The sequence below is a fragment of the Solea solea genome, chromosome 1 (genome assembly GCF_958295425.1).
Source record: "Solea solea chromosome 1, fSolSol10.1, whole genome shotgun sequence".
NCBI lineage: Eukaryota > Metazoa > Chordata > Actinopteri > Pleuronectiformes > Soleidae > Solea > Solea solea.
The window spans coordinates 965,700-993,608 of record NC_081134.1 but is presented as its reverse complement, the minus strand read 5'-3'; the positions used below and the strand labels follow the sequence as shown (position 1 = coordinate 993,608).

The following is a 27,909-nucleotide window of genomic DNA, read 5'->3' as shown; positions in this document are numbered from 1 at the left end:
AGTGTTGATGAGCTTTGTAACACTGGTGCATATTTTTAAAGTCTAGACTGTATGCTGCGTGTGCACAAGGGACAGCGGTCACATGGAGGATAAGTCCCAGGATGCACTGGACGCTTGGTGCCTCAGTGTTTTAATCCCTGATCACTTGGAGTCGGTCTGAGCTGACCACGGTGGCAGCTTTAGTGCTGTTGCCACTAGCAACAATAGCATAAATGCCACTATTACCATGAGAGCAGCTGTCAGTGGAATCCTCGAGTTCAAATCTAGGTTAAATAGCTCTAAATTCTGACAGCGCCCACTGATCTCCAGTGTTTGCTCAGTGATTCAATCTCAGGCTCTGACAGTAAATCTGAAAACCGTGATGAAAACCGTTCTAACGGTCAGAGCTGCACAAAGACGTGTTTCCTCTTTGCTTGCGAGGTCATGTCCCCATCGCCCCTTTTCCACTATTGACAGCAGCTTTAACAACTGCATTACTTTTTAGCAGGGGGCTAAAACATGTGTGAAAAATGAGGTTACACTTCTGTGCTGTCTGTTGTTACTAAGCAACCAAAACCTGGGAGCTGCTGGAATGTCTGTGCAGTTCCAGCAGCATCACTGAATTAATGAATACATCCAATAATCATAATGCTAATATATTTTTATTTCTATAGCACTTTTAAAAATGATGATAGAGATCAGATGTCTGAATGTCAATAGGACTTTTCCGTGTGTGATACTGATTACAACACATGTATTTACTCGTGGTGTCGTGTGTTAGGAAACTCAAGTTTGAGCAGATGTTATGAGACTCTGAACATTTCCTTATTTCATCATTTCAAAAAAACATTTGGTGTCATGATGATAAAATTTAGTCTCAATCTACTTCCTCAGTGTGAACTCTGGGCTCGTTTAGTTGAACACAAAGCTGATATTCTTGCAGGAATTGAAGAAAGAAACACAAAGATCTTCCTCAACAGCTCTGAGTCTCTCTGTTTTCATGCAGCTCGCCTAGACAGGTTGTGGAGAAAGGGAGCAGAGCTGAAATAGCTTTGTTTGCCAGAATGAGGAACTCTTTGGCAGCAGTCAGCCAAAAACAGTCCAAAGGTAGATCCTCAAAGCTCAGCTTTAGACCACGATTTAGTCTCAGTTCAGTTATTTCTTCCTGCTCCTGCAAAGTCAAGTCCTTTCACACTGCAGTATATGGGTTCCTAACTCAGTCAAGGCCATCAGTGGAAAGTGAAGGGAAATAACATGACAGTGATGTTGTCTCACACAGTGCAGCACCGTTGACACCCTGACATTTCTGTTGTTTCCAGAGCTGCACCTTTGAACCAAATCCCTTTATTTATCTGTACTGTTCAGGTCATTCAGGTGTTAAATCTGCCAGATATGCCAGTCACTCATGCACACCACTCGTCACTTAAGAGCAACTTAGCGGCCACATACTTCTCCCAGGAGAGCCACCGTGTGGAGCAATAACACTTTACTTTATGTGACAGCGGCGTTGGCACGGTTGGTTCCCCAGTAAAAGTAAATCCAAAGGCAAGATCACTTTCATTGTATTTCTTCTGCAAATATTTATCCCTCACTATTACTTACGCTACCTCACTCGAAGCACGACCATGTTCTTCTGTATTTAGCGCGATACGTCCAGCAGGTGGCAGTGGGACGTTCAACTGCCCTCTAGTAGAAGAACATTTAATAATTCTGCCTGTCACTACACGACGCTCGTTTAACGTTCCAATCAGGTGAACTTGGATAATCTTCCACGGCACACCTGATGATTTCTCACAGTAATTACTACCCATGGTCTGATGCACTTCTAGGCTGTAGATTTTCAACTCAAACCCATTCACATGCTGCAGTCAGGAGCAGTTAAGTGTCTTGCCCAAGGACACGTCGGCATGTAGACCAGCCCACAAACCCATAACCGTCAAGTCAAAGATGACTCGCTGTGTGTGATATTTACAGTTTACAGGTCATATCACATTTTGACCAGTATCACACTGATACCTGAGGACTGAGCAGCTCATTCCTTGTTATTATAAGGTGCTTACAGGGATTTATTTATGGACTTGTTGCTGTAACTCTGACTTTATGCAGCAGCTGGTGCAGTTAGAGGTTCTGGACCTCAGAAACCTTCGGGCAGGGCATTTAACATCCTTTTATGGCACAGTATTTATTCTCTGAAAAAACCCTTTGACTCAGGTCTGCATCCTGGTTCCTGGTATGCTGCCTTTGCTTCGAAGAGCAACTGATGTATGGAATCATTTCCAGCACTCCTCATGACTGTTAACCTCGCTGGGCTGTTGGAGCTTTAAAAACCCTCTAAGCCTTGGGGCTAATGAAAACTCAAAATGACACACTGAGGAATTGTTGCACTAAATCTGAAGATGGATCTTAAAGGTATGTTTGGAGACTGGGTGGTGGGTGGGTATACAGGTAATTTGAAAGCATCTCAATACTCGCCGGATGTCATCTTTCTCCTAAGTGGTATAATAACACCTCTTTACTGTGGCGGGGCAATCAGTCTGCCAGTGGAGGATCTAACCATTTACATGCAGAAACATGAAGGGACACAGTGGAGTGTGGGAGAATATTCTTCACGCTAAATAATGTCTGAATATTAACTGAATCCAAAATTCCGACCATGCATATTTAATGCTGGACATACAGTATTCTTAAATGGACAAGAAACACGCACATAAACACACAGACAATCACACACAATCTAAGATTTAACACGGTAAACAAACATTCCACAAACTGTAAACTGAGCAGGCAAAAATCTAATTATTATAAACTAAATGAGAAATGAACAATGAATGCTCTGCTAAATGAAGCAGAAAAACATCATGCCGAGTCCGACTCCTCTAAATTAAGACGAGTTCACACACTTTGAACTTTGAAATAAATGATGGAAATAAGTGCAAACGTATGAAAACACACGGCTCGGTCCAAATGTCATGATACTCCGTTTATGTCCGTTTGCTCAGAATCTGCGTTCACGGGAACCGTAACCAAGGTAACAGTTATATGAGGTTTACTTTTCCCCTTTATTCCTTTTGTATATATGTATATTATAGACTTCAAGTAAGATATATTTAATTTGAACATTTTTCTATCCAGTGCTCAAAAGCATTCATCTCTGTATTGACTTGCTCTTCTCTCCTCTCCCTCACAGTGCTGGCAGCTTAGGTACACATTGTCATCATCTGCTGCAGCTGTAAGTTCTGACAGTGGCTCTGATCCAACGATAATGTGGCAGCATGATGATCATCATCAGCCACCGTCTGTCAATTCACTCATTCGTTTCATGACAAATGTTTTAAATAGTAAGATCTTGTCACTGTTTTTGTTCATATGTAACCATGATACCTTTACTTTATTTAGTCCTGTCATAAAATACTCAATGATTAATGACATCCTGAAATGAAAAGAGAAATAAGAATGTTCTTCTGACCTGATACAAAGGAACAAGTTGCTATACAAAGTCACGTTTTCTCTCTGGGGAAGAACAGTGACAAAATACTATGTTTTCTAAAACACTAAATCAATCCATAACAGCAGCAGCATCAGCAGCATAAGCAGCAGCAGCAGCAGCAGCAGCAGCAGCAGCAGCAGCAGATTTAATCATGGATCTGTGAGGGGGGAAATGCAGACAGATTCAAATACACCTGTTTTTTGTTTCCACTGTCAACAACATCATGCAGATTGCGGACGCCTCTGAAAAGCTCCGATCTGTTGAAAACATCTTTATTCATGCAGAGAATGAAAAGAGTGGTGCAAAGACGTTCATGCAACAACAGATGCTCCTCTGTGAGAATCAAGGTCCTGAACAGTAAACAGTGTAAACAAAGAAGAAAGAATAAGACTTAATAATAATGAGATAGTATAATAATCATAATACTTAGACACTAGCGGGACAATGACATGATTATAAAATATATACACTACATACTAATGTATTTATTATGTAGTTGAAAATCTCACATTAACCTCCAATCAGCACAGACTGTTGCCTCCACACGCTCGTGTGTCATCAGACAAAAGGACGATGTCTGCAGTACAACAACAGTTACATGGTTCACACTCAATGGGATTTAAAGTATAAAAGTTATAAAAGCTACATAAAAAATCTCTATAAAAAATGTAAATATGGGTTTGTATTATTTCAACATGGAGCTATAGATATATGAAAGACGTCTCGTCCTTTAAAGGGAAACAAAAGATTATCCCAAGGACCACTTTCCTGCTTTCAATCATATCTCACCACATGTTATCATGTGACCAAAGGTCCATCATCTCATCATCACCTGATCATGACGAGGTGACACCCCTGAATCAATCATGTGACAGGATCATGTTGTTTGTCAATAAAATAACACAAACAAGAGAAAGCTGGAGAAACACAACACATATAATCAAGGACGTTGGATATGAAACTGTGTGCCACGCAGTCATGACTCAGCAGATTTGCTGCCAAAATCCTGCAGCAGCAGCAGCTGATTTCATTAAAATAATTAAACAGAACTGTGAACTTACAAATTAAAACAGAAAAAACCAATAAGAGCACTCTCTCTCTCTCTCTGAACTGCCAGTGACTGATCAAATCCTCCTGAACACAAATGTTCTTTAATCTCAAATGAGAAAGTCATGTCTAATGTGCCTTGAAATTATCAATACATTCATATTCTGTCAGGGTCATTCACTGTTTGGTGAATCGAGCTGTTGCAACATCATTACTGAGGAGATTCCACATTTAAATTGAGCGAGTAACAGTTTTTTGTCAGAGGCTTTCACGACTGACACACACATCAACTCTAGAACAGGAAACAGTATTTTTTTATCACAATGACCTTCTAGATTTACACTTTGACATGGAGGAAAAGTCACTCTTATACAGTATCTGGTTGGGATTGTCAGGAAGGTTAAAGACAAGGCTGAGGCCCCTGAGCACAGAGATCAAGCTCCAGTCCCAAAGTCCTCGCTCTAGTGTGTGATATTTTTAAAACTATACTAATCCATGTGCGTTTACAGGAAAGTCTGATTTTAGTCGGACTAAGACCATCATTTGGTTTTCTTAATATCATCTAAAATCATATTTGGATAATGTGATGATAGTCTGATTACTCCTTCATGTATACAGTAAGTCGGACTTGGCGTTCCTGCACATGCACCAAAATAGAAGGACACGTCTTATAAACTGCAGTACTGCTGCTGGAAAAGAAAACATGATGGCTATGATAGCATAAATATATATATATATATGTATATATATATATACATATACATATACATATATATATATAAAGATACCAAATTTTGTTCACATTTTAACAAAGCTTTTAATCGATAGAATTTTCACAAAAAAATTGAAAACAGAAACTGTGGACTTGAAGTTGCTAAGAGAAGGAAAATCTCCCAGATAAACCCACGCCAATAAAAACAACAACAAACAAACAAACAAACAGACAGGAAAAGAGAAAAGTGCAACTCAAAAAACAAAACAGAACGTCCAAAAACCAAATACACCAAAGAACCCAAGTCTGAAGTGAGTAAATAATGAAAGTCCAGGGGTCAGAGGTCATAATACCAACACAGTCCTGAATGTTGGACACTGAGGGCTCTAAGTTTATATGAGAATATAAAGGTCAAAGTTCCTTCTATCACCTGCAACAGTAATGCAGTGACAGTTGTTCAGTCACATTTCTGGATAATATCAACATGAGAAACGTTACTGAGTCATTTCACTTTTAAATATTTACACATCAAATGAGGTTGAACTTTGATCACAAAGCTGCGACAGACTGTGGATTCAAGCAGCGTCTGCCACCGTTCAACGCCGTCTCTGTCCTTTGTCTTTTTCTTTCTACACTCATTTTTATAAATGTTCCAAATTCCAAAAAATAGGTGCTTTTATATAGTTAATATAGAAAATGAAAGACATTATTCATCAGATTACTTCCAAGGGTTTAACACACTGTGTATTATACATTCTTATAGCCTGTGTACATACTGTATATGTTGTCACATAGTAATGAAATGCTCTGTGTTCTAAGAGTTAAAACTATATCTAAAAATGGAAGAAAAACAAAGATCTGGAACAGTTTGTTCTTTTACAGCCAGAAAGCAATTAAACAAAAATTGATAGTGTCACTGTTGGTAATGAAAATATCCACCAACGCGCTTTTGTTTTCGTTTCCCAAACACACACAAGCCTTGGTGAAGACTGATAAGAGGAAGGAAGGATCTCCACACACACACACACACACACACACACACACACACACACACACACACACACACACACACACACACAGTGTTACTCATCTGACCCCTGGAGATTTCTCTCCTTTAAGCTTTTTGTTGGCAGCATGTTGAAGAGTGTTGGACATGGCAACTGTGTTCCTCACAGAATTTCTCCAACACGTCATTTTCCATTATGTTTTTTGTTGGTGTAACTGAATCATTAGTCAGTTGATTAAAAAGACTTGATCACAGAATCGTTGAGTACTTGCTGCATGACGGGAGCACAGACTCCGTCTGACACAGAGTCAACAGGTTGTGATTCGGCTCATGATCGTCTTCAGCAGAACAGTCGCTAAATAAGATTTTTAAGACTGATCTGCACTTTGATTCTTGTGTCCGACTCTTCAGCGACGACACTCTCTGACCAATCAGTGGCCGGCGGTCTGTTGATGTCATTTTAGTATCGACTCAGCTCGTTTGGAACCTCGTCAGAGCAGGTGCCAAATAAAGCACCAGGTACCAGGTTCTACCACTGATGGAAACGCCTGTTTTTTGACCTGTCTGTTTGCCTGCTGATTTTGCTGATTTTGCTGATTTTGCTGATTTTGATTGTTTATTGATTGGACTGTTTCTTAAGTAATGTCTCTGAACAGATTTCCTGCCTCAAGTCAAGTCCTTCTGAATATGAGCCTGATCATTTTAAGCAAACAAACAGTGTATAGTTATAATAATAAAAGTAGCAGTGTTTGTATGATGGCAGAAGTCTAGTTGGAAATAATAATGGTAATAATAATAATAATAATAATAATAATGACTTAGATTTACAAAGTGCCTTTCACGAAACCCAAGGTCGCTGAAATCCAAGTTCCTTAAATATTCTGCATTTGTTTGTTTATGTGGGCGAGGTCTTTCTTCTTCATTTGTGTCGTAAGCTTCTGCTTTAAAATGCAAAAATACACTCAGTTCCTAACTTTATTTTATATATTATTTTCCTTTGTTTTGCAGTTGGTGACATAAAAACAATAAAAACAACAATTCAAGACACAAACAAACTGGAGCAACAGGTGTTCAGTGGTAAAGTGAGTCGTCCTTCAGCTGGAAGGTTGTGGGTTCTAGTCTACATGATGATATGGGGCAAGACACTTAAGCCCATGTTGCTCCTGACGTCTGTGTGAAAGAATAGATAATGCACTGAACATAGATGCATGGCAAAAGTTGTAAAACATAAAAATGTTTTATGTAAAACATAAAAATATCATTGAGACTTCACAAAGGTAAATCTGTATTTTCTAGATTTGACTCTGGGAGCCAGAAGAATGAAATCATTTGGAAGAGGAGCGACCTGGTTTGGCCTCCTGTAACAACTTGTTTGTCAGTGAGAGCAGCTGTGCACCAATTATTTAACAATAATGAACAGATTACTTTTATTTTGACTTCCAATGACATTAAACTGAAGGATAAAACTCAATGACTCAATGAAAGATTCCAAAAAATTCATTTCAGCAGGAAAATAATGAAATCTCTGTCGAGAATAGAGCGGTCATTATGTCATGGCCCAAGTTCTCGTCACAGTTCTCAGGTACTTAGAGTCCATCATCTCCACTGAAGACAAAATGAACAGCCATGTCTTTACTTTTGTGAACGCACGTTTAGTACAAATGACTTCACACAGTCTGTCATTTTATTATTCTATAATATTATGTTATAATTGGCCTTTGTTCAAAAGGTACATTGTAATGTTTGCAACTGTTTAATTGGATTTAGTTTTTATGTAAAGCACACTTTATGTAAGGCAGCCTGATACAAATAAAGCTGCCTTTCCTTGGTTAAAGCCGTGATTATAGACTAACTCCAAACTCCAAACTGGATAGTGGGTTTAATTTCTGCAAATAAACTCTCCTAAAAAAGACTCACTTTATCTTAAAGTGGGTGTAAAGTTTCCACACAAGAAACTGCTTCACCAAAACTATACGATAACAAAAGTTGTTAAGTGTTTAAAAGTTTGGTTTCAAATCATTTAAAATTCAACAACATGCATCCCTGCATGAGACATGAGGACACACACACACACACGCACACACACACACGCACACGCACACGCACACACACACGCACACACACACACACGCACACACACACACACACACACACACACACACACACAGAGCGATAAGGGAATAACAGCTGCATGAACTCGTTCACAGGGAAAAACTATCAAAAGTTTTGGAACAGATACACAGATGAGACTTTTCTATGAAACAGCAATGAGGTGGTTGATGTGTTGACTGCTGCATACAAACATAACCCTGGCTAAATGTATGGGCGTGTACTAAAGTGGGAAAAGTACAAATTCACTTCCTCAGATGGAGGATAACGTGGTCAGTGAAGAGAGTAAAGTGGTGGTTGAAGCTGAGATCAGTGACAGGACCGTAGAGGAAATACATGCAAACACAGCGGATGAATGGATGAAGGATAGTGTCCCCTGTGCTTAGTGTTAAGTGTATTCATTTGTTCTTCTTCTAATGGATGTTAAATGAAAAATGAATCAAGAGTTAAAAAAGAAAACATTTCATATTTCTGTGTGAGCTCATGTTCCAGAACTAAAATGATATTATACTTATTTACATGTCTACAGACGTGGGCTGATGAACTGATGGTTACAATGATACGGTGTAACAGTTCACAGTAGCCTCATCATAACTCTTTCTTCAGTTGTGTATATACACCAGCTCACTCTCAGGTTGTCTTGTGTTTTCTTGTTGCCAAACTCTCCTGCAGTCTGAGGTTCTTTCAGTTCCTAATCTGAACTGTTCCATGTTCTGACCCCTGGATTGTAGCCTGCTGTTTATTGGATTTGTTTGCCTTGTTGGACTGACTCTGATCCACTAACCTGAACGCTCCTTTGAACTGAGTTCTGCCTCCATCATGTGTTTGAGTTCCTCTCTGCGAGTACACGTCACATCATGGGTTTTTTTCTTCTTCACTGTTTAATGATTGAAATGATTGAAATGATCATAGCTGGTCCTTTATGTCTTTTTTACATTTTGAATAGAAACTGAATGTAAACGTTAACGAGAAAATTCAGCCACCAAAACACTTCATTTTTGGTTTTTGGCCGAAAGACTTTTATCACCAAAACAAAACGACCGAAACAGGACGTTGTGATGACACATGCAAAAACTGCAGCCAGCACGTCTGTCCATTCCCGCTTAGAGTCTGTCAACATCAGTTTGGAAAACCAATTATTAAATCAATTGTCAACTATTTTGATAATCGATAAATTGGTTTGAAGCTTTTTTGTGATTAAAACGTTTTCATGATAGTTTCAGCTTCTTAAATGTGAATATCTTCTTCATTTCTTTGCTCTGGATAACAAAGAAACCCTTCAAAGGGAATGGTTTTGGTTTGTGGACTCAGCAAGACATTCGAGAACATCATCATTCTCAGGTTTGACAAACACTCCGAGCTCCTTTAGCTCGGATTAGCTCATTACAGCAACAACACATTAAATCAGACGAAGAACGACACTTGATTCACACACTGCAGCCTCTCTTATTATTGTGCGGTGCTCACAATAAGAGGAATTACTCCAAATATGCAGCGTGAATAAAAAAAACATTTACACAAAGAAAGCTTTCTATGTTGATAAGAGCATTAAAATGAGGAAAAATCAAGGGACAAAAAAGAAATCAAGGGACATTTAGAACAGATTCAATATTTGAATCGTTTGACAGCACTAACTGCAATACATTGACTTGTGGTAAATACTGTACACACAGTCCCAGCCATAAAAAAAACAATGGTACAGAATTGGCATAATAATTATATTATTATATATTATATAATTCTGGTGTATCTCTAACGTTAACCAAGAACCGTGCCGTCTCAAATGAAATCATTTTCTTCTACAACATCCCTGAACTGTATCCACATGTGGGCGAGGTCATTCTTCTTCATCTGTGTCGTAAGCTTCTGCTTTAAAATGCAAAAATACTCTCAGTTCCTAACTTTATTTTATAGAGCCAAACATCAGCACACAGTGCAGGTTGTGACGTGACTGACGCCTGGTGTTGCTGACCCAGCTCCCACGTCTCCCGTGAGCTGTGAGCAGCAAATGAACCTCCACTGCCTTCAATCACATCACTGCAGTCACTTCAAGTGTGGGAGTGTGGGAGGATGTGAACGCTCCAAACAATCCCAGACGGACACGTTTGAAATGAAGACAGAAGCGTTCAGCTCACAGTCCAGAGCGTCTCCTGTCAACAGAATTCTAAATCCTGATTAAATGAAACATGAGCAGTGAGTTCATGTCATATAATGAAGAATTGTGACTCTGTGAAGTCTGTGAAGCAACATGTCAGACACAGTGAGAGGCTGTGATGTGAACATGTCACAGTGAATCACCAGCGTAGTGTCTGCTGGCTGATGACACAGTGATGACACAGTGATGACACAGTGATGACACAGTGAAGGCTGAACACTGGTCCCAGGACCTCATGTCTTGTGTCTCAGGACTCCCTCTGCTGCCTGGACCTGTAATTATCCGTGTCCTCGTTAGTGAGAGCAGACTGGGCAAATCTACAGTTACAGTCTTTTTCTCTTTTATTGCATCGTAAACATCCATCAATTATCGAGTGGTTTATCCTCACTGTTAATTCACCCTCTCATTCAGATTCATGTGCATTTGTTTTCACTGGAGCTGGCAAACAAAAGCCTGTGTGTGTGTGTGTGTGTTTGTGTGTGTGAGACTTCACTTCCTGGTCCTGATGTCTGATGCAAGGCTTTTTTTATTTGTCAGATTTTGAGATTTACTGCATTTTTCTTTTTGTCTTGGTTGTATTTCTAAAGGTGTTTGAATGTCTGGGTAAATAAGTACGAGGTGGGAAGACGAGACGAGACAATGTCAATGTGGACTCATGCAAATCAGATCTATGGTTGTTAAGGAAGATCAGAGTCTGAACGGACATGCTTACAAATCTGATCTGGGCTGCAGTCTAAACTCCAGTGGTGCAGAATACAGAAGAGGCAGTTGAAACTCAGAATCACAAAAACAGGTTTAGTTAGATTCACGTTATCAAATCAGGGTGAATGGAAATAAACAAGAAAACAAAAAACAGACTAGATCAAATCAGAAATTAAGAGCAGAATCAAAAATGGGGAAGAAAGGGCATGCACTGTATGTGTGTGTGTGTGTGTGTGTGTTGCAAGTTTTCTGGCCCAACTACAAAAGATTTACTAAAGAAGTTGAGAGGCAGAGGAGAGCTCGTAAGTCTGTCTGGAATACAAACATCGGTTTTTAAAAAGGTCACAACATGAATGGTGGAGGTCTCAAAGACCTGATTCAGAATCTGATTTGATTCTTTTGTTCTTGAAAGTCTGAACAGCAAACATACAAAATCTGATGGAGGTGGTTTATTGTGCGATTCATTGTTCATTGTTAGAGGCTTGTGTGGCGAGTGTAGGAGAAAATAAAGGTAAGAAACAACTCCAAAGATTAACACAACTATAAAAGTGAGCAGGTCACAGGCCTAAAATAACCATATAACAACTGAACAGAGAGAAGAACCAAAACTAAACCAATCACCTAAAAAATTACAAAACAAAATCTCTAAATTAACAAAATAAAATGACATAAACAAAATCACCATTTAACCCAGAAATAATGTTTTACACTTTCACACTCAGTCACTCTCTATAACGCACAGCATCAGCATCAGCATCATCATCATCCTCACACACACACACAGTGAACAGTGAGCAGCAGCGGCCCGTTAGATGTTTAACAGAAGAACATTAGACATTGTTACGTACGTTACAATTAAAGCGTACATACTTCATTTTAGCAGCAACAGACACTCACACTCACGAGAGCAGAAGAGAGAAAGGACTCCAGGTAGCCGTCAGCACGCGCCTGTGAACCTGTGACCACACTAGCATTAGCCACCTAGCAGCACCAACCAACGACCAGAGAGAGACACGTGACACTGACCAACGCCGACCGAAACCACAGCAGCCGCACACAACCACCACAACCTACAACACAAACTAAACTAAACTCAACTCAACTCAACTCAACTCAACTCAACTCAACTCAACGACCAGAAAACACACCTGTCGGGGATGTGACCTCTAAACCGGAAGTGACGCAGGCGACACTGGGAGCAGAGGAAGAGCCGGCGAGTGGACTACGGCTTTTGTACCATGGATGTTTTGTACCGGCTCCCACAGTGATGACCGGAACTGAAACCATGGCAACCAATAAACAAAAATGATCAAGCGGGAAAATAAAACAAAAACGCAGATAGTTATAAATATAAATCAGATAGTTCCGGGTTAGGGGTTGCATGCTTTCAGCAGTGCTGTCTCTAAATACACCAGAATACACCAGAATATACCAGAATACACCAGAATACACCAGAATACACCCGAATACACCAGAATACACCAGAATTTACCTTAATACACCAGAATATACCAGAATACACCAGAATACACCAGAATATACCAGAATACACCAGAATACACCAGAATACACCAGAATACACCAGAATTTACCTTAATACACCAGAATATACCAGAATACACCAGAATACACCAAAATATACCAGAATACACCAGAATACACCAGAGATGAAAGGTTTCTGCACAACAGTCATCTCCAATACTTGACCTAAATGGATTTATTAAAAGATTATACTTCTTCTTCTTTTTTTTTAACTAAAACTGACTCAAACTTTTTTGAGTTTTCGTCGACTAAAATGTGACTAAAACTATCACATATAGAAATGACTAAAATGTGACTAAAACAATAAGCATTTTAGTCCAAAAGACTAAAACTAAGACTAAATCTAGAATGGCTGCCAAAAACAACAGTGAGATGAACCCACGTTGTGAGGATTGTTCAGGCTCCTTAACGATCTACAGTTACAGTCATAGTTCGTTTTGATTCTTCCTGTGACGGCGCTCGGACCAATCAGTGGCCGGCAGTCTGATGACATCACACACAGTATCGGCTCAGCTCGCTTGGAACCTTGTCTGAGCAGGTACTAAAAAAAGTACCCGGTACCAGGTACTATCACTCATGGAAAAGCAAAATAACTGGTCATTCGGGTCAATTCTGGTCACACTAGTGGAAAAGCACCAAAAGTGGCTTTACATTAAAAGAAAAAAGAATGAAAAACATAAGACAAAGTGAAATAAGTTAAAAACCATCTTGAAAAGGTGAGTTCAGAGACTGAAATGTGAGACTTGTCTGTACGAAGCTAAAATCACACAGACTAGAGGCAAGGTCCAAAAAAACAAAGAAGAAATAATCACAGTAAGTTCTGGAACAGTTTCTGGATGATGAGCAGGTTCAGGGAGAAGAACAACAACAGGAAGTGAAACATCATTTCAGATTATGAAATGATGTTTATTTATAATGATTTCATTTTTGTCCAGATCATGTAAAAAGAGGTAGTTTGTTGATGGAGGTATGGTAATGGCATTCATGAATGGATTATTTAGTTATTAACATGTTTTTGCTAAATAACATCATAGCGACTGCAGTGTTAACACAACTGACAGCTCCCTCTCATCTCCTGTCTCATTTGTCTCTATTGACATGAAAAGCTTTCTTCCACAGGTGACGTGGATGTGACAGGTGAGACATGTTCACAGACACACTGTCTGTGTGTCTGTGAACATGGACTCTGCTTGTTCTCAGTCTTTTTTCACCCACAGAGAATCTGCACTTTGTCCTCGGCTGTTTCAACAAGAACAATCTGTCCAGTGCACAAACTCACACCAAAGCGTGTGATGAACTGAAATTGATAATATTTGAACAAACACATGCTTATGTCTGTGATCTCTTAAAGATCCAGTGTGTAAAACTTATTTTTCATTATTTCTTGCTCTGTAGTTGCCTGTGACTGCAGGGCAGCAGGATCCAGGTCCAGTTGCAGTTCTTCTTATTCATAGTAGTACTGTCATCACTATAGTTGCATTATGATTAAATGTCCCCCTTTATGTCAGAGTCTGAAAGTCCCAAAGTCTCCAATAACTCCAGAAAAAGTCGCTAGATTTGTCATTTTTTGAAAAAGAGTCGTTGCAGCTGCCTCATCTGGAAACGAGCAGATGCCGCATGGTGCCGGGAGTAAGACACAGACCTATATCAGAGCAGCTCATTACTACCTCGTGGCCGCGGATCACGACAGAAATAGAAGACAGACCCTGAGTTTACGAGTGAGTGGGTGCTTTGACGTACTCAGATGTTTTGCACAGGACAGAAGAGGCTGAGTTGATTGTTTTGAGAGTGAATCCAAGTTGAATGAATGTGACTCATACAGGAGATTTCAACAAAAACAAACATTTACTGAGCTGACCTTCATTTTGCTCGGACATTTTTCCATCACTTACTTTTGTCCACCCAGTCTTTAAGTGATTTTTTAGTGAGTTAAAAGTCCACAAACTGACACTCCCATCAGCCTCAGCTGTGGTTTGTGTCGGCTACGATTTTGTTACTTTGACAAAAGATCATTATTTCCACAACGTGTGCTGTTTATGCTCATTTAACAGGATACTGAAGCTTCATTAACTCGGATATGCACTGACTCATGACCTCAACTCATCAAAGGTTAACATTTACATGACCTGAAACTGGAAATATGACATTTTAATGAATGCTCACTTTATCACAATAAATGTCACAACGTGTCTGTGTCTGTGTGTGTGTGTGTGTGTGTGTGTGTGTGGCAGCACGGTCAGTGTCAGAGTACAATGAAAAGACTCTGTCGGTGATGTGAGTTCACCAGCACAAATCAGTGCAGACAATATCAGTGTAATAAACACATGTTGATATATTTGACTATTTTTAGATTAGTTCATTCAGTAACTGCATTGTACAGAAAATGAACGTTTTTTTTGTATTTCTATGGATTAAAAATGACTCATGTCTCAGTTCTGGAGTACACACACACACACACACACACACACACACACACACACACACACACACACACACACACACACAGGCTGAGCTGAGATTGTGATGAAACTCTTTAGTTTTATTTTGAATTCATGGCACTTTAACAAAGTCAAACACACAATGAGCCAAACAGTCCAAAGACAATTTACATGGAGAGAAAACAAACAGGACACAACACAACACAACACCCCCCCGTCCTGGTGATGTCATCACAGAAACAGACTCCTGGAGTCGGCCTCGTGGTTGCTGTGCTCAGGACAGTCGACTGGTTCTGTTTCACTTGATTATGCAACATTTACATCAGATGATAAAACAGGAGAAAGTGGCTCCAAGCTAAATTGTTCTATTATCTATGAGACACATTTTTGGTAACTTTCTTTGTGAGAGTGAGAAGTTTAGATGGTTATTCTTGGATAAGATAATGACCTGAATCCCAAACAATCACTTTTTAAACCAACACATTGTCAGTGTGTTTATAAAGACCAAAATAACACAAGCTGACATCTTTTCTGATATATAATACTGTCAAGTTGGTGGAAGCAACTAATAATTTGATTATTAAGTCACTTATGTCACTAATTTGCATATTAGTGACATCACATCTACGAGTTATGGCTTGATACCACTTTGTGACTAATACAATAAAGATGTCACAAGCTTAAGTATCTATCAGTGCTCACATCAGTCCAATGAAGTCATTTAAGATTTTTTTAAATTCTAACCTTGGAAGCAAAACTTTGAACTGTTGACTGGTTCAAAAACATTAATGTTCATATAAATCATATAAATCTGATGTGCAAAGAAATACTGAAGGCAATGGTTTGGTCTCACTCAAAGAAAGAAAGTTACTGATTGAAAAGTTCCCAAAAATGCTGACTTTCTTCAGTCAGAGAAATGATTGATTGAAGCAGTGACATCGATAAAGTAGAGATGAATGAACTCATCAGAGTTCTCGTTCCCTAGTTTGACATGAAATCAAACACGGAACAATGAAAACGTACAAATGTCACCAATGACTCGATGGCTCCAGAAGACGACATAATAATAATAATAATAACAATAACAATAATAATAATAATAGTCATAATAAAATAATTATATTAAATGTAATAGCTGGAGGAGCCGTGCTACAGAGCTGCCTCAGCACAGTAATACTGTTAGAGAGTGGGACACGTTGTGCTGTACAGGCAGAGACGCACACGTAGACACAGGACAACACACACTGTGGTACATTCTGGACTAAAACACTTCATAATTGTCATCATGCAATAAAGAATAAAAAAACATGGCACATAGATCATTATCATCTCAACTCATTGTCATATACATATCAAATATAGAGACATTTCTTAACAAATATAAAGTTATTGCATTTTTCACTATTACTTCATATAAGACACTATATGCAAGGCATACTGTGGAAATATGTCTGTACCCACAGTGGATTGTGGGTAACGACTAGCTGATTGTCCTTTATATAGTTATAAAATGGCTTCTGGTTCATATGTTGAGAGGAGACGTCCCTTTTCTTATGTTTTAGAGCTACTGGCCTCTCAGACAGGAAGTGATGATCAATGTGATAACAGGCGGTTCACCTGGTCTGGGTCCTGATAGAACTTTATCAGAGGTGATGCTCATCAGATCCAGTCAGTCCTTAATACTCTTTTTGGCATAAACACATAGACGTAGCAACCCACATGTGTATGTGTCAAATGCAGCTCACTGTAAGATTATGGAGAGTCTGTCGGATTATTAAAAGTATCGTACAACTCAGCGTGTCCCAATATTTTATATGAGGGAAGTGGGTCATGATGGTTTGTCATCGTGACCCAGTTTGGTCAGTTTTAGCTGGAAAATCTGCTGCACTATCAGTCTGACAATGTTAAATAAGGACCTGGACTCTGGTCCTCAGACGAGGTCAGGAGGAGGATGTGCATATGTATGATATTTTAGATGTGGTGTGAGCACCACCTCAGGTAGAAGCTCTGGACGTGATCGTCACCTCTGCTCTGCTTCAGTGAAACACACCCGAGCCCTGGTTCCGCATCTATGTGAACTTGTTGACTGGCTTGTCGTCAGGTCACTGCTAAGTCCAGTAAACTGACACTGGAGACTGGATTTATCTGCTCAGTCCATGAGCATGGCACTAACACTGCTGAGGTTAGAGGTTCAAACACTTCTGGTCCACATGCACCTCACAGGAGGCGCTGTGGTTCACACGGTGCAGCCTCATGTATCTGAGGCTGTCACGGTGTCACTGGAATGCTGATCAGACTTAATCAGTTTAATACATGATAATACTTATGTGTGTGTGTGTGTGTGTGTGTGTGTGTGTAACTGGCTCTGGGAATGTTGGGTAATTTGCCAGATGTGCTGCCGGACAAAGATGTTTTAGTCTCACAAACATGCACGTTTCAGTTGTGAGGACATTTATAGACGTAAAGCCTGAGGCTCAACGCGCTCAACTCAACGCTCAACGCTCAACCGTCGTCCGGCTGAAATGTTCTCACAACTCTGTCATGTGCAAAACTTGGTCTTTACAACCTAATAAAGCCACGCACACACACACACACACACACACGTATAAAGCCTCAAATCAAGACAGGCTGAGTCGTGAAATTTCCCACTCAGCAGTTTTCAGAGGAGAGCTTCCTGCTGGGAATAATGAATAAACACTGCTGGTATGAAGTCAAATGCTTCTTAAAGGTCTCTCTCTCTCTCTCTCTCACACTCACTCACTCACTCACACACACACACACACACACACACACACACGCACACACACTCTCTCTCACACACACACACGCATGCTGAGCCACACTTCAGTGGAGGGAAAGCCCATGAGTGACTCATCCACTGAATAATACTGTCCTTCCATTCAAATACAAACGTTCTTAATAACAATTGTAATAATAGCTCTGTCACCGCCTTGATTGTCTGACACGCAGGTGAGTTCATCATAAAGATTGTCGCAGACGCTTCACCTCATCACAAACCTGTCATCCCAGGCCGAGAGGGAGGGGCACAAGGACACTTTGGAATATTTAAAAGTTCGTGAGGAGGTGGGCGGGGGAATGAGCGCTAACAAGCACTCAGACATGGCGGAGGCCTGGAGCGGCGGCAAGGAGGAGACCGAGGAGAAGGCACAGAGCGGGCGGAGCAGCGGCGGACGAGGAGATGGAGGAGGTCTTGATCTCGGAGCTGAGGAAGGCAGAGAGGGGGACTTGGGAGACCAGGGTGGGACTGCCATAGTTGATGAGGGAGTCGATCTTCTCCGCCTCCTTATTGCAGGCTTCAATCTGAAAAACAGAACAACATTCTCATTTATATTAACACCTGGTATTAATGTGTGTGTCGAGAGAGAGGGAACGATCGTACTCGTGTACTCTCGTACTTGGCGAGTGTGTGACCCAGACGGAAGTCTGAGCATGTAGACATGACTTCACTGAGTCTGACTTCACTGAGTCTGACTTGACTGAGTCTGACTTTACTGAGCCTGACTTTACTGAGTCTGACTTCAGTTTACTGAGTCTGACTTTACTGAGTCTGAATTCACTGAGTCTGACTTCACTGAGTCTGACTTTACTGAGTCTGACTTTACTGAGTCTGACTTTACTGAGCCTGACTTTACTGAGTCTGACTTCAGTTTACTGAGTCTGACTTCAGTTTACTGAGTCTGACTTTACTGAGTCTGACTTTACTGACTCTGACTTTACTGACTCTGACTTCACTGAGTCTGACTTTACTGAGTCTGACTTCACTGAGTCTGACTTTACTGAGTCTGACTTCAGTTTACTGAGTCTGACTTTACTGAGTCTGACTTCAGTTTACTGAGTCTGACTTTACTGAGCCTAACTTTACTGAGCCTGACTTTACTGAGCCTGACTTTACTGAGTCTGACTTTACTGAGTCTAACTTTACTGAGCCATGACTTTACTGAGCGTAACTTTACTGAGCCTGACTTTACTGAGTCTGACGTTATTGAGTCTGACTTTACTGAGTCTGACTTTAGTGAGTGTGACGTTACTGAGTCTCCACCAGTCCCATCCCCCCCTGCCTGCACTCTGTTCTTCACCTCTTGTATTTAAACACACCCACTTTCTCTACCTCGACTCCTTAAATCAACACCTGTCTCACTGTCATTCACACACAGTCTGTCTTGCTCCTCCCGAGGCTCTCTCTCACCTGTCCCCTTCTCTCACTACAGATTACGATATCATCTGCAAATATGATGTGTGACATGAGTCTGTGGAGGCTCTTGTCGTGACCTCATCTGTCAACCTGTCCATCATCAGAGCAAACAAGACATTGTTGTCTTCTCTATGGATGAATAAGACCGAGTTGCAAACTTTGATGGTAGGTTATCTGCCTCTCATTGTGTTTATCAGTAATCTGATTCATCTGATGTCCTCGCAGCTTTTATGTGTGAAGAGAGCGTGTGATGATTCTATGTTAAACTGAGGTAAATCTAGGGACCCGATGACAAACCACTGGACAAAGATGTTGTTGCTGTGGCTGTGGCTCAGTAGGCTCAGCGGGTCCTAATGAGAAAATCAGCTGGTGGTTCCTCAGCTCCCGTCATCTCACTGTCCCAAAGTCCTTGGGACAGTGAACCTCAAACTGCTTGTGGCGACTGTGCCAGCAGCATTTGAGGAAAATTGTGCCACATATAAAACATGCACAGCATGACTGTGGACGTGAGAGGGTGAAAAGTACATACACTAACACTTCACAAACAAGTGGGGGAACCTGTTGCCTAGTAACAGCAGAGTCTGCTGTGTGTTGTGTGTGTGTGTTAAGTTCATCCTTGCCTATTTAAACAGTTGCTCCTTTGCCTGAATCTAATGGCATTTAGCTGCCAGTGGAGATTCATTTCTCTTTGTTTGTTCTTTCTCTCTTTGTTCCCTGTTTTATATGTTAATTTCTTAAATTAGTCAATTTCAGAATTTAGGCTTCTATTGCTAATTACAGCAGCTAATATAAGTTCATTCAAGTATTAACTTTGTTTAAAGAAAATAAATAATATTCATTGCCTGTAATTGTGAAGGGATAATTTAGTATTTAAATATAGTACACACAAATTTAGTATTAAGTGCACTGACTGCAGTAAAACCAGCTTCTGCTCTTTTCACAAAGAAAGGAACTTTTTTTTTAACTCTTAACAAATGTCTTACCAGATAAAATTGAAGAGTATTTTTACCAGTTTATCTCACTGAGAGACACTGAGTCCCACTGGAAACTGACCATATGGAACATCTGTGATATTACATCAACACACACTGATGAGACTTGACGAGAATCCTACATTTTACCTTCACATTTACAGGCAGTGACACTTAACCTCATGTTGCTCCTGACGACTGTGTCGGCACCGTGTGAATGGGTATGAAATATGAGTGATAGATAATGCGCTGTATTAAAGTGTGGGTGAATGGGTGTGAATGGGTGAATGGTAAAGCAGCTTTACATTAGAGTGGTCATCAAAACTAGAAACACGCTACATAAACATAAACACAAACCATTTACCTAGACTCAGCTTCAAGATATATTTTTCAGTATCAAGGTGTAAATGATTGTGTGAGTTCTCCAGGTTTATTATTGTCCTTAAAAGAGAAAAGACTGGTGAAAAAAGATGGCTGAAGGGGAATGGGGAGATGTTTTCATTCTAACGGACAGACCATAATAGATCCCAGGAAAACAGACTGGCTCATAGCAGAAATACATGAATGTTGCTCCCATGTGCGATGTTAGTCCATCCAAAACGTTCTCAGCTACATTACTATGCCGATGAAGGCACTGTAGCTAAAAGCATCAGTGGGAATAAACAGGGCATATGGTGGGGGATTGTTTTCATGAAGCATGAACTACATCCATTCACATGCTTTTCTCTACTGACTTCCTGCCAACACAGTGACCTCCTGTCAATCATGGATAATCCAAGACACAGGAAAAAAGAAGCAAGACAGGTACTTTACCTCAGAGCTAATGTTATGCCATATTCAGGTTCCCTGGCATGAAACTGCCCACCTCTGTGTCCCAAATGTTTGAAGCAACAGCCTTATCTCCCAAAAGTGATTGACTGTATCCTCAGTCAAATGTTTTATAATAACATATTTCAAGAAAACGATGTTACCTAATTACACTCACAGATGTGACAGAGTTTATTATTCTGCCTCTGTTTGCTCTTCATGAACAGGAACCATCTCTTATCTGAAAACTGTCTCTGTCAAGTGAAACTATCAGACCTGACTGAGGGAGCGTTTGTGTGTATACAGCAGCAGAGCAGGGGCAGGTGGGTGTACTCAACAACAACATGAGGAGCAGACTTCAAATGACTTCCTGTGTCCTGTAATGTCGTTGGGTGACACAAGATCTAAACACCACAGAGAGAGTCATTGTGAACTTATTTGACCATGGTTGTGATCTGCTGTGATCTGCAGTGATCTGCTGTGATCTGCAGTGATCTGCTGTGATCTGCAGTTATCTGCTGTGATCTGCAGTGATCTGCTGTGATCTGCTGTGATCTGCTGTGATCTGCTGTGATCTGCAGTGATCTGCAGGGATCTGCTGTGATCTGCAGTGATCTGCAGTGATCTGCTGTGATCTGCTGTGATCTGCAGTGATCTGCAGTGATCTGCTGTGATCTGCTGTGATCTGCTGTGATCTGCAGTGATCTGCTGTGATCTGCTGTGATCTGCTGTGATATGCAGTTATCTGCTGTGATCTGCTGTGATCTACTGTGTTGCAGTATTACACACCACCACCATTCTCTGTGTCTTGGTCAGAACTTTGAACTCAGTCTGAAGTGTCTTCACCCTCCACTTCCTTTCAAAATACTGCAATAAAAAATGTTAGGACATATATGTATTGAGACTAAAACTGAGACAAAGACATGAAAGACATTTCTTTATCACTGAGTTGTTATTTTAAATGCTCTGAAAATACAGTTTCTGTGAGGTCACAGTCTTTGTTCATGAAACATTGAGCTATAAAAAAAGCAGGAACATTAACAAAAGCTGAAATAGCTGCACTGTGAAGGTTAAACTTTATGTTGCTAAAGGGTCTCTGACACAAAGAATGTGACCAGAAGCATCTTTAGGAAAAACAGAACACTAAAATAAGTTTGAGAATAAAAAGTCTTAGACATGACCAGGTCACATAGAGGTGGTGCAGTTCTTTGAAAAGGTTGAATTCACATTCAAACAGAACAGAACTGTCACGATGCAGAGTTCCAAAAACACAATTCTTAAATAAACCAATCACTAAATGAAAATGGAGCAGTTCAATGAAAGGCAAGCAAAGTCTAAATGAAAAGGCGGAGACATGGAGCACAGAACCATAAACCACACAGACCATCAAACAAAGGAGACTGTGTATACTATTATTATTATTATTATAATAATTATTATTGTTGTGTACCTAAATATTCTAAAAGTGAAAAAATACAAACTATTGCAAAATGATCCTTTTCCAATTACTTCCAGGTCTTTTTGAATGTAACACAGATGATAATATTAGACAGGGAAATCATTGCTGCTTGGTTGTGAATTGAATTAAACACAGACCCGTCCAATCACAGCTAACAGTCATTAGCTCCACTTATCACAAATATTGTTATTAGGTCCTGAGCACTGACTGGTACAAAGGCTCTCATCATATTTTTCTTTTTCTTTCACTTACTCTGTGACAATTGCAATCAGACTCGGGGTGAACCCATGAATGTTGCAGGAATTATAGTAAAAAACACATTTGGTGTTCCCACTAGCCATGGAGCAGGCTCCCGCCCCCACACAGACCCCGCCCTCACATTCCTTTGATCTGGGGTTGTGAGGGCTGTCCAGTGCTCACTGCTCTGTATTCACTGTATGTCGCACTTTTCTGGTGTTGATGTCTGTACACCACAGTTTGACCATTCACCCATTCACGCGATTCACTCACACTTTCATAGAGCGAAACTTTTCCCTCAACCCCGACGAACCGACCTCTCGTCACGCTGTGTCCTGGAAACACCGGCACACGCTTTGAAACATAGTCACTAGCTTCATTATGTTGACATGAATCGTGACGATAAAACGATGCAAATGAAGTGGAAAAAGGTGAGAAGAGACACGGAGGGAGACAAATGCCTCCTCCTCCTCCTCAGTTTACCACTTTAATCACCGTCAGCATGAATATTTATGTGCACTAGGACCTAAGTGGGTCATTAACATCGCTCACGCTGCTGTGTTTATCATGTTGGTGTCGCTTACACGGGGCTGGTGTTAGAATAAAGGAAAGAAACACTGAGCACGATTTACACGGAGACACGAAACAAACATTTGTAAACGGTAACATAAGATGTCAATATGAAAATGAGCGGAGGCAACAATCAAATCTGACGCCAGGCCTGAACTTGTGAGGAAGGACGATCAATTCTGACATGAGCATAATATTCAGGCATATATAAGATGCGTATGTATTTCAAATACTCGGATTGATCTAAAAGTAACAAATAAAAGGTATAGACTCTGTTAATATTACATTAATAAAATACTAAAAAAAAACAAAAATAACTAGTAGCATAAGGAGGTTTTTATTGTAATTATCCAAACATTAATTCATGATTCATTTTCTCAATTAAGGTTGGGAAGCACCATTTTTTAAAAATACTTCCCCTATTCTAGTTATACAAAGGGACAAAACAATTCAAAGTGAAGAGCCACAATTTTAAAGTCAAGAATAAGAATATTGTTTCTTCACCTTTATATACAAATACTTACAGCATATTTCATTTCATTTTCATTTTTCAGTGATATTTTACCAGTGCAATCTGAAGAAAACATTCTCTGATGCAGAAATGATGAAATAATGTGTGACTGAAGTGATGGACGACATGTTTGAAGGCAAACAAAAGCTAAAATGAAGCTTCTCTCAGATTCCACCAGACGTACTGAGAGTCGTGAGCTGTGGGTGAGTCCACAGACATCACTCGTGACATCACAGTTGATGGTTTTTGTGAAATCTTCTAAGGCTTCGATGGAGGAGCTGATTTCTTTTGTTAAACTAAAGGGACATTTTGTTACATTTGAGTTCCTCAGATGTTTGATTCACGTTCGAACAGCAATTTTTTTGTATCTATATTTAAAAAGAACCTCCCTGATGATATATATTTTTTCTTGTTTTATTTGAATGTAAGATTTCAAATAAAGATTGTAAGATTTTGCAATCTTACTTGGAGATTGCAAAATGAAAAGTGCATTTCATTTTAGTAATGACAGTATTTTTGTTGTTGTTTTGAATGAAAAGGACATTTTGTTTTGAGTGTAACAGGATGATGGCGTAGAGTTTGACTGACTATAATAAATGGACCTTTGACTCATTGAGACATTTCAGTGGACCTCAATTCATTTTATATTTTATAAATATAAAACTTAAACTTCAGCTAGAGTCTGCTGACTGGAGAAGTGATTTCATTCCAAACTGCATTTTTTTCTTCTTCCATTTATTTCACGTTTTCAGGCTGCTAAATAAAACCAGTGGGTTAAATGTCACTTGTGATTTCTAGGACAGATACATTCCACTCCTCTGAATGCACAGGGACGTGATATTTAAATAACAGTGTTTCCACGTTTATCAGCATCTGCTCATTCTTCTGCTGCGATTGATGAGCTCGGAACACTTCATGACTCTAACAGGGATTTCTGCACTGGTTTCTGTGTGTGTGTGTGTGTGTGTTACCTGCAGTGGTGTCGGCTGCTGGTCCACCGGGGCGATGAGAACCACCAGCTCATGGTCGATGCTCAGGTAACCAAACACATCACACTGTGGCACAGAGACGTGATGCCGCAGGATCTGCAGGACGTCCTGGACCGTCACCGCCTGCATCTTATTCAGCTGCAGGGCGAACAAAAAAAAATATCACATCATTATGACAATCACATGGACTTTGAACAGCAGACATCAGATCCAGATCCAGACCCAGACTGGACTGAAAACAGCTCAGCCAGAGTCAGAGAGAGCTCCAGGGGTGAAATGAGTCAGTGGGAGTCAGTGTATTATTATTATTATTGTTATTATTATTATTATTATTATTATTATTATTATTACTGTTATTAGTATTACTGTTGATGCATTTATTTGCCACAGGATGAATTAGCCTGTAAATAAATCATATGACAGTTGCAGCTCTGCGTTGTACATTATTCATGGTTAAAGCTCACTAAGCCTTTCAGAAACAACACAGTCTTTTCTTCCACCATCACTCTGTCACTGTGTTAGTGGATGTGTTATTATACCAGTTCATAATAATAGTAATAATAATACTCTGGATGCTTTTTTGTTGTTGTCTTTATCCTCTTTTTTCCCACTTTTCACCTATTTAGATTTCAAGACATTTAATGTGATTTCCAAAGGCTTATTTGACACCTTAACACCTCTAACACAATTTGAAATAAGCACGTTTTCACTGCACACCAAGGCTAAAAGTCTGGTGAGCATTCTTTATTTAGAATAAAATGAATTCATGATGTAAAAACATCATCAGCCTAAAAGCATCCATCCATCCCATCATTTATCAGACTCAATGAACCTGAATCCCCAAATACGCATGTGTTTGGACTGTGAGAGGAAGCTGGAGGAAAAACCCACGACAACATGCAGATTCCACAAAAGATGCTTCGCTCGCATTGGGATCCAAACCGGTGTGAGGCAACGATGCCAGCCACTGCTCCACTGTGTGACATACAAATGACATACAAGAATGAAAAGATAACGTTTTTCTTTTCATGAGGCAGAGCTGAATCTTAACGTGCCGTTATGAATAATGATGTGTTCCATCATACTAAAATAGGGATCTAACCCTTCTCTAGTACAGTTTGGATCTTGTTGTGATTGAGAGACGCAGACAAGAACACTTGTCCTTCTCTTCTTCTGCTGTGGAGTGTGATGAGATAAATGCTTTAGTCAAATATTAAAGCCACTGTCACCCGGCCCCTCCTCCTCTCAGCTCATCTTTATTCATCAAAAATAACAGATGATTACTGTAGCTACAGAAACGGCTCTAGAACTATTTAAAAATGTAAAAAGTGGAAGTTGAAGTTGAAAGTTTTTAGGTAAAAACTGTCATTTACTGTCATTTGCCTTTCTTCAGCACGCAGCTCTGACTTTAGTTTCTTCTCCTAATAAAACGCCTAAATGTACGAGGCTGTAAATGATTCATTTAGGGTGTTGATATAAAACTCTTCCTTCGTGTGCACAGCGTGAGTCCAGGTGTGTTTTCTTCCTGCTCAGGTGTTGCAGCTCCGTCTCAGTAAAAGTGAGAAATAAAGAGTTTCTGTCAAGTTCTCTCTTTCTGTGAAAGCTAAAAATAATGTTATGGATGAAGAGTCATCGATGCGGCAAGAGAGTAAAGACGGAGTGAGATAAAGAGGACGGGGTCAGAGACATGACACGAGTGGATCCTGTGATTATGCACTGAAACTGATGAGCTCTTTATTAAACTGCACTGAGACTAACTGCAGGTCAAGCAGCCACAGTCGTGCTCTTTCACAGGAAACAGGGTTTATAACGACACGCACGCACGCACGCACGCACGCACGCACGCACGCACGCACGCACGCACGCACGCACGCACGCACGCACGCACGCACTCACCACTTATGTTGCAGTGCCATGTAAAGCCAGAGGGTGGCAGCACATGTTTATTAACATGATGCAGCGCATATGTCAATCACCTTGATGTTAAAGGTTAACAGGTTTAAAACAGTCGCTAACACCTGTAAAGCATACGGTCATTATGGGTCGACGTTATGGGGCAAAAAATATGAAAATTAATTTTTGGGATTTTGATGGTAACGATAACTTGTTGATATCCTTAAAAAGTTGGATTGGAACACGTCGAAGGAACGCCGAAGTTATCGGCAGACTATTTTACAGGAAGCAGATTTATTCCCAATAAGATGATTAATCATCTTCTTCCTCACATAATTCACACACGGGTACAGTAAAGCCAAATTAAGAAGGAGCTCTAATTATTATTATTTCATTTATACATATGCAACGTTTCATCTTCTACACACAACAGTCAAAATTCCGATCACATCCCCTGGTATATGATGATGATGATGTAATGACATGTAATGATACAGTAGAACAGCGCCACCAGAGGAAGCTCGCCTACCACTCGCTCATTAAGTGTTTACAGATTATATTCCAGATCACTTCCCCAACACCTGGACATCAACATGATGTGGATGTGTGTTAGAGATGCTCCCAGCATGCTCCTCCTCAGCCGCCTCCTCCTCCTCCTCCTCCTCCTCCTCAGCCTCTCACATGGTCATGTATCTGAGCAGCTGCAGATTAAATCAGCCCTGCTTGTGTTAGGGATTAAGAAGGCTCAGTGCTGAGTCGTACAGGATGGCCCCGTGCTGTGGATAACGGCCAAGTTGACTTGGAGCCAAAGAGGCTTTGTTATAATTAAGATGATGAGAGTGAGATGCCAGAGGGACATATTAGCTAATAACATGTCAGTGTTTGAACACACACTCAGGAGGAAGAGCAGCACAACACACAACACTGGGTTTACAGGCAGAGGGAGGGAGGGAGGGAGGGAAGAAGGAAGGAAGGAAGGAAGGAAGGACTCACTTCTGACTAACATACTGCAGCAAAGTGAGGGTGTGTCAGTAATGTTTGTGTAGATTAGATACTGATTTTCTGGCCTTTAAAGCTTCAAA

The 27,909-nt window shown here is 40.2% G+C and overlaps 1 protein-coding gene across 1 annotated transcript in view; it reads right to left on the bottom strand.

Annotated features, from left to right (window-relative positions):
• Positions 1–15,252: 15,252 nt before the first annotated feature.
• Positions 15,253–27,909, bottom strand: part of reck (reversion-inducing-cysteine-rich protein with kazal motifs) — a 56,308-nt gene continuing 43,651 nt past the window's right edge. Inside the window, exons 20-21 of the mRNA XM_058628573.1 lie at positions 24,917–25,072; positions 15,253–18,498 (exon numbers count right to left, since the gene is read on the bottom strand). Of these exons, the coding sequence (XP_058484556.1) occupies positions 18,292–18,498; positions 24,917–25,072 (363 nt within the window). The 3' untranslated portion in view covers positions 15,253–18,291. The remainder of the gene's footprint in view (positions 18,499–24,916; positions 25,073–27,909) is intronic.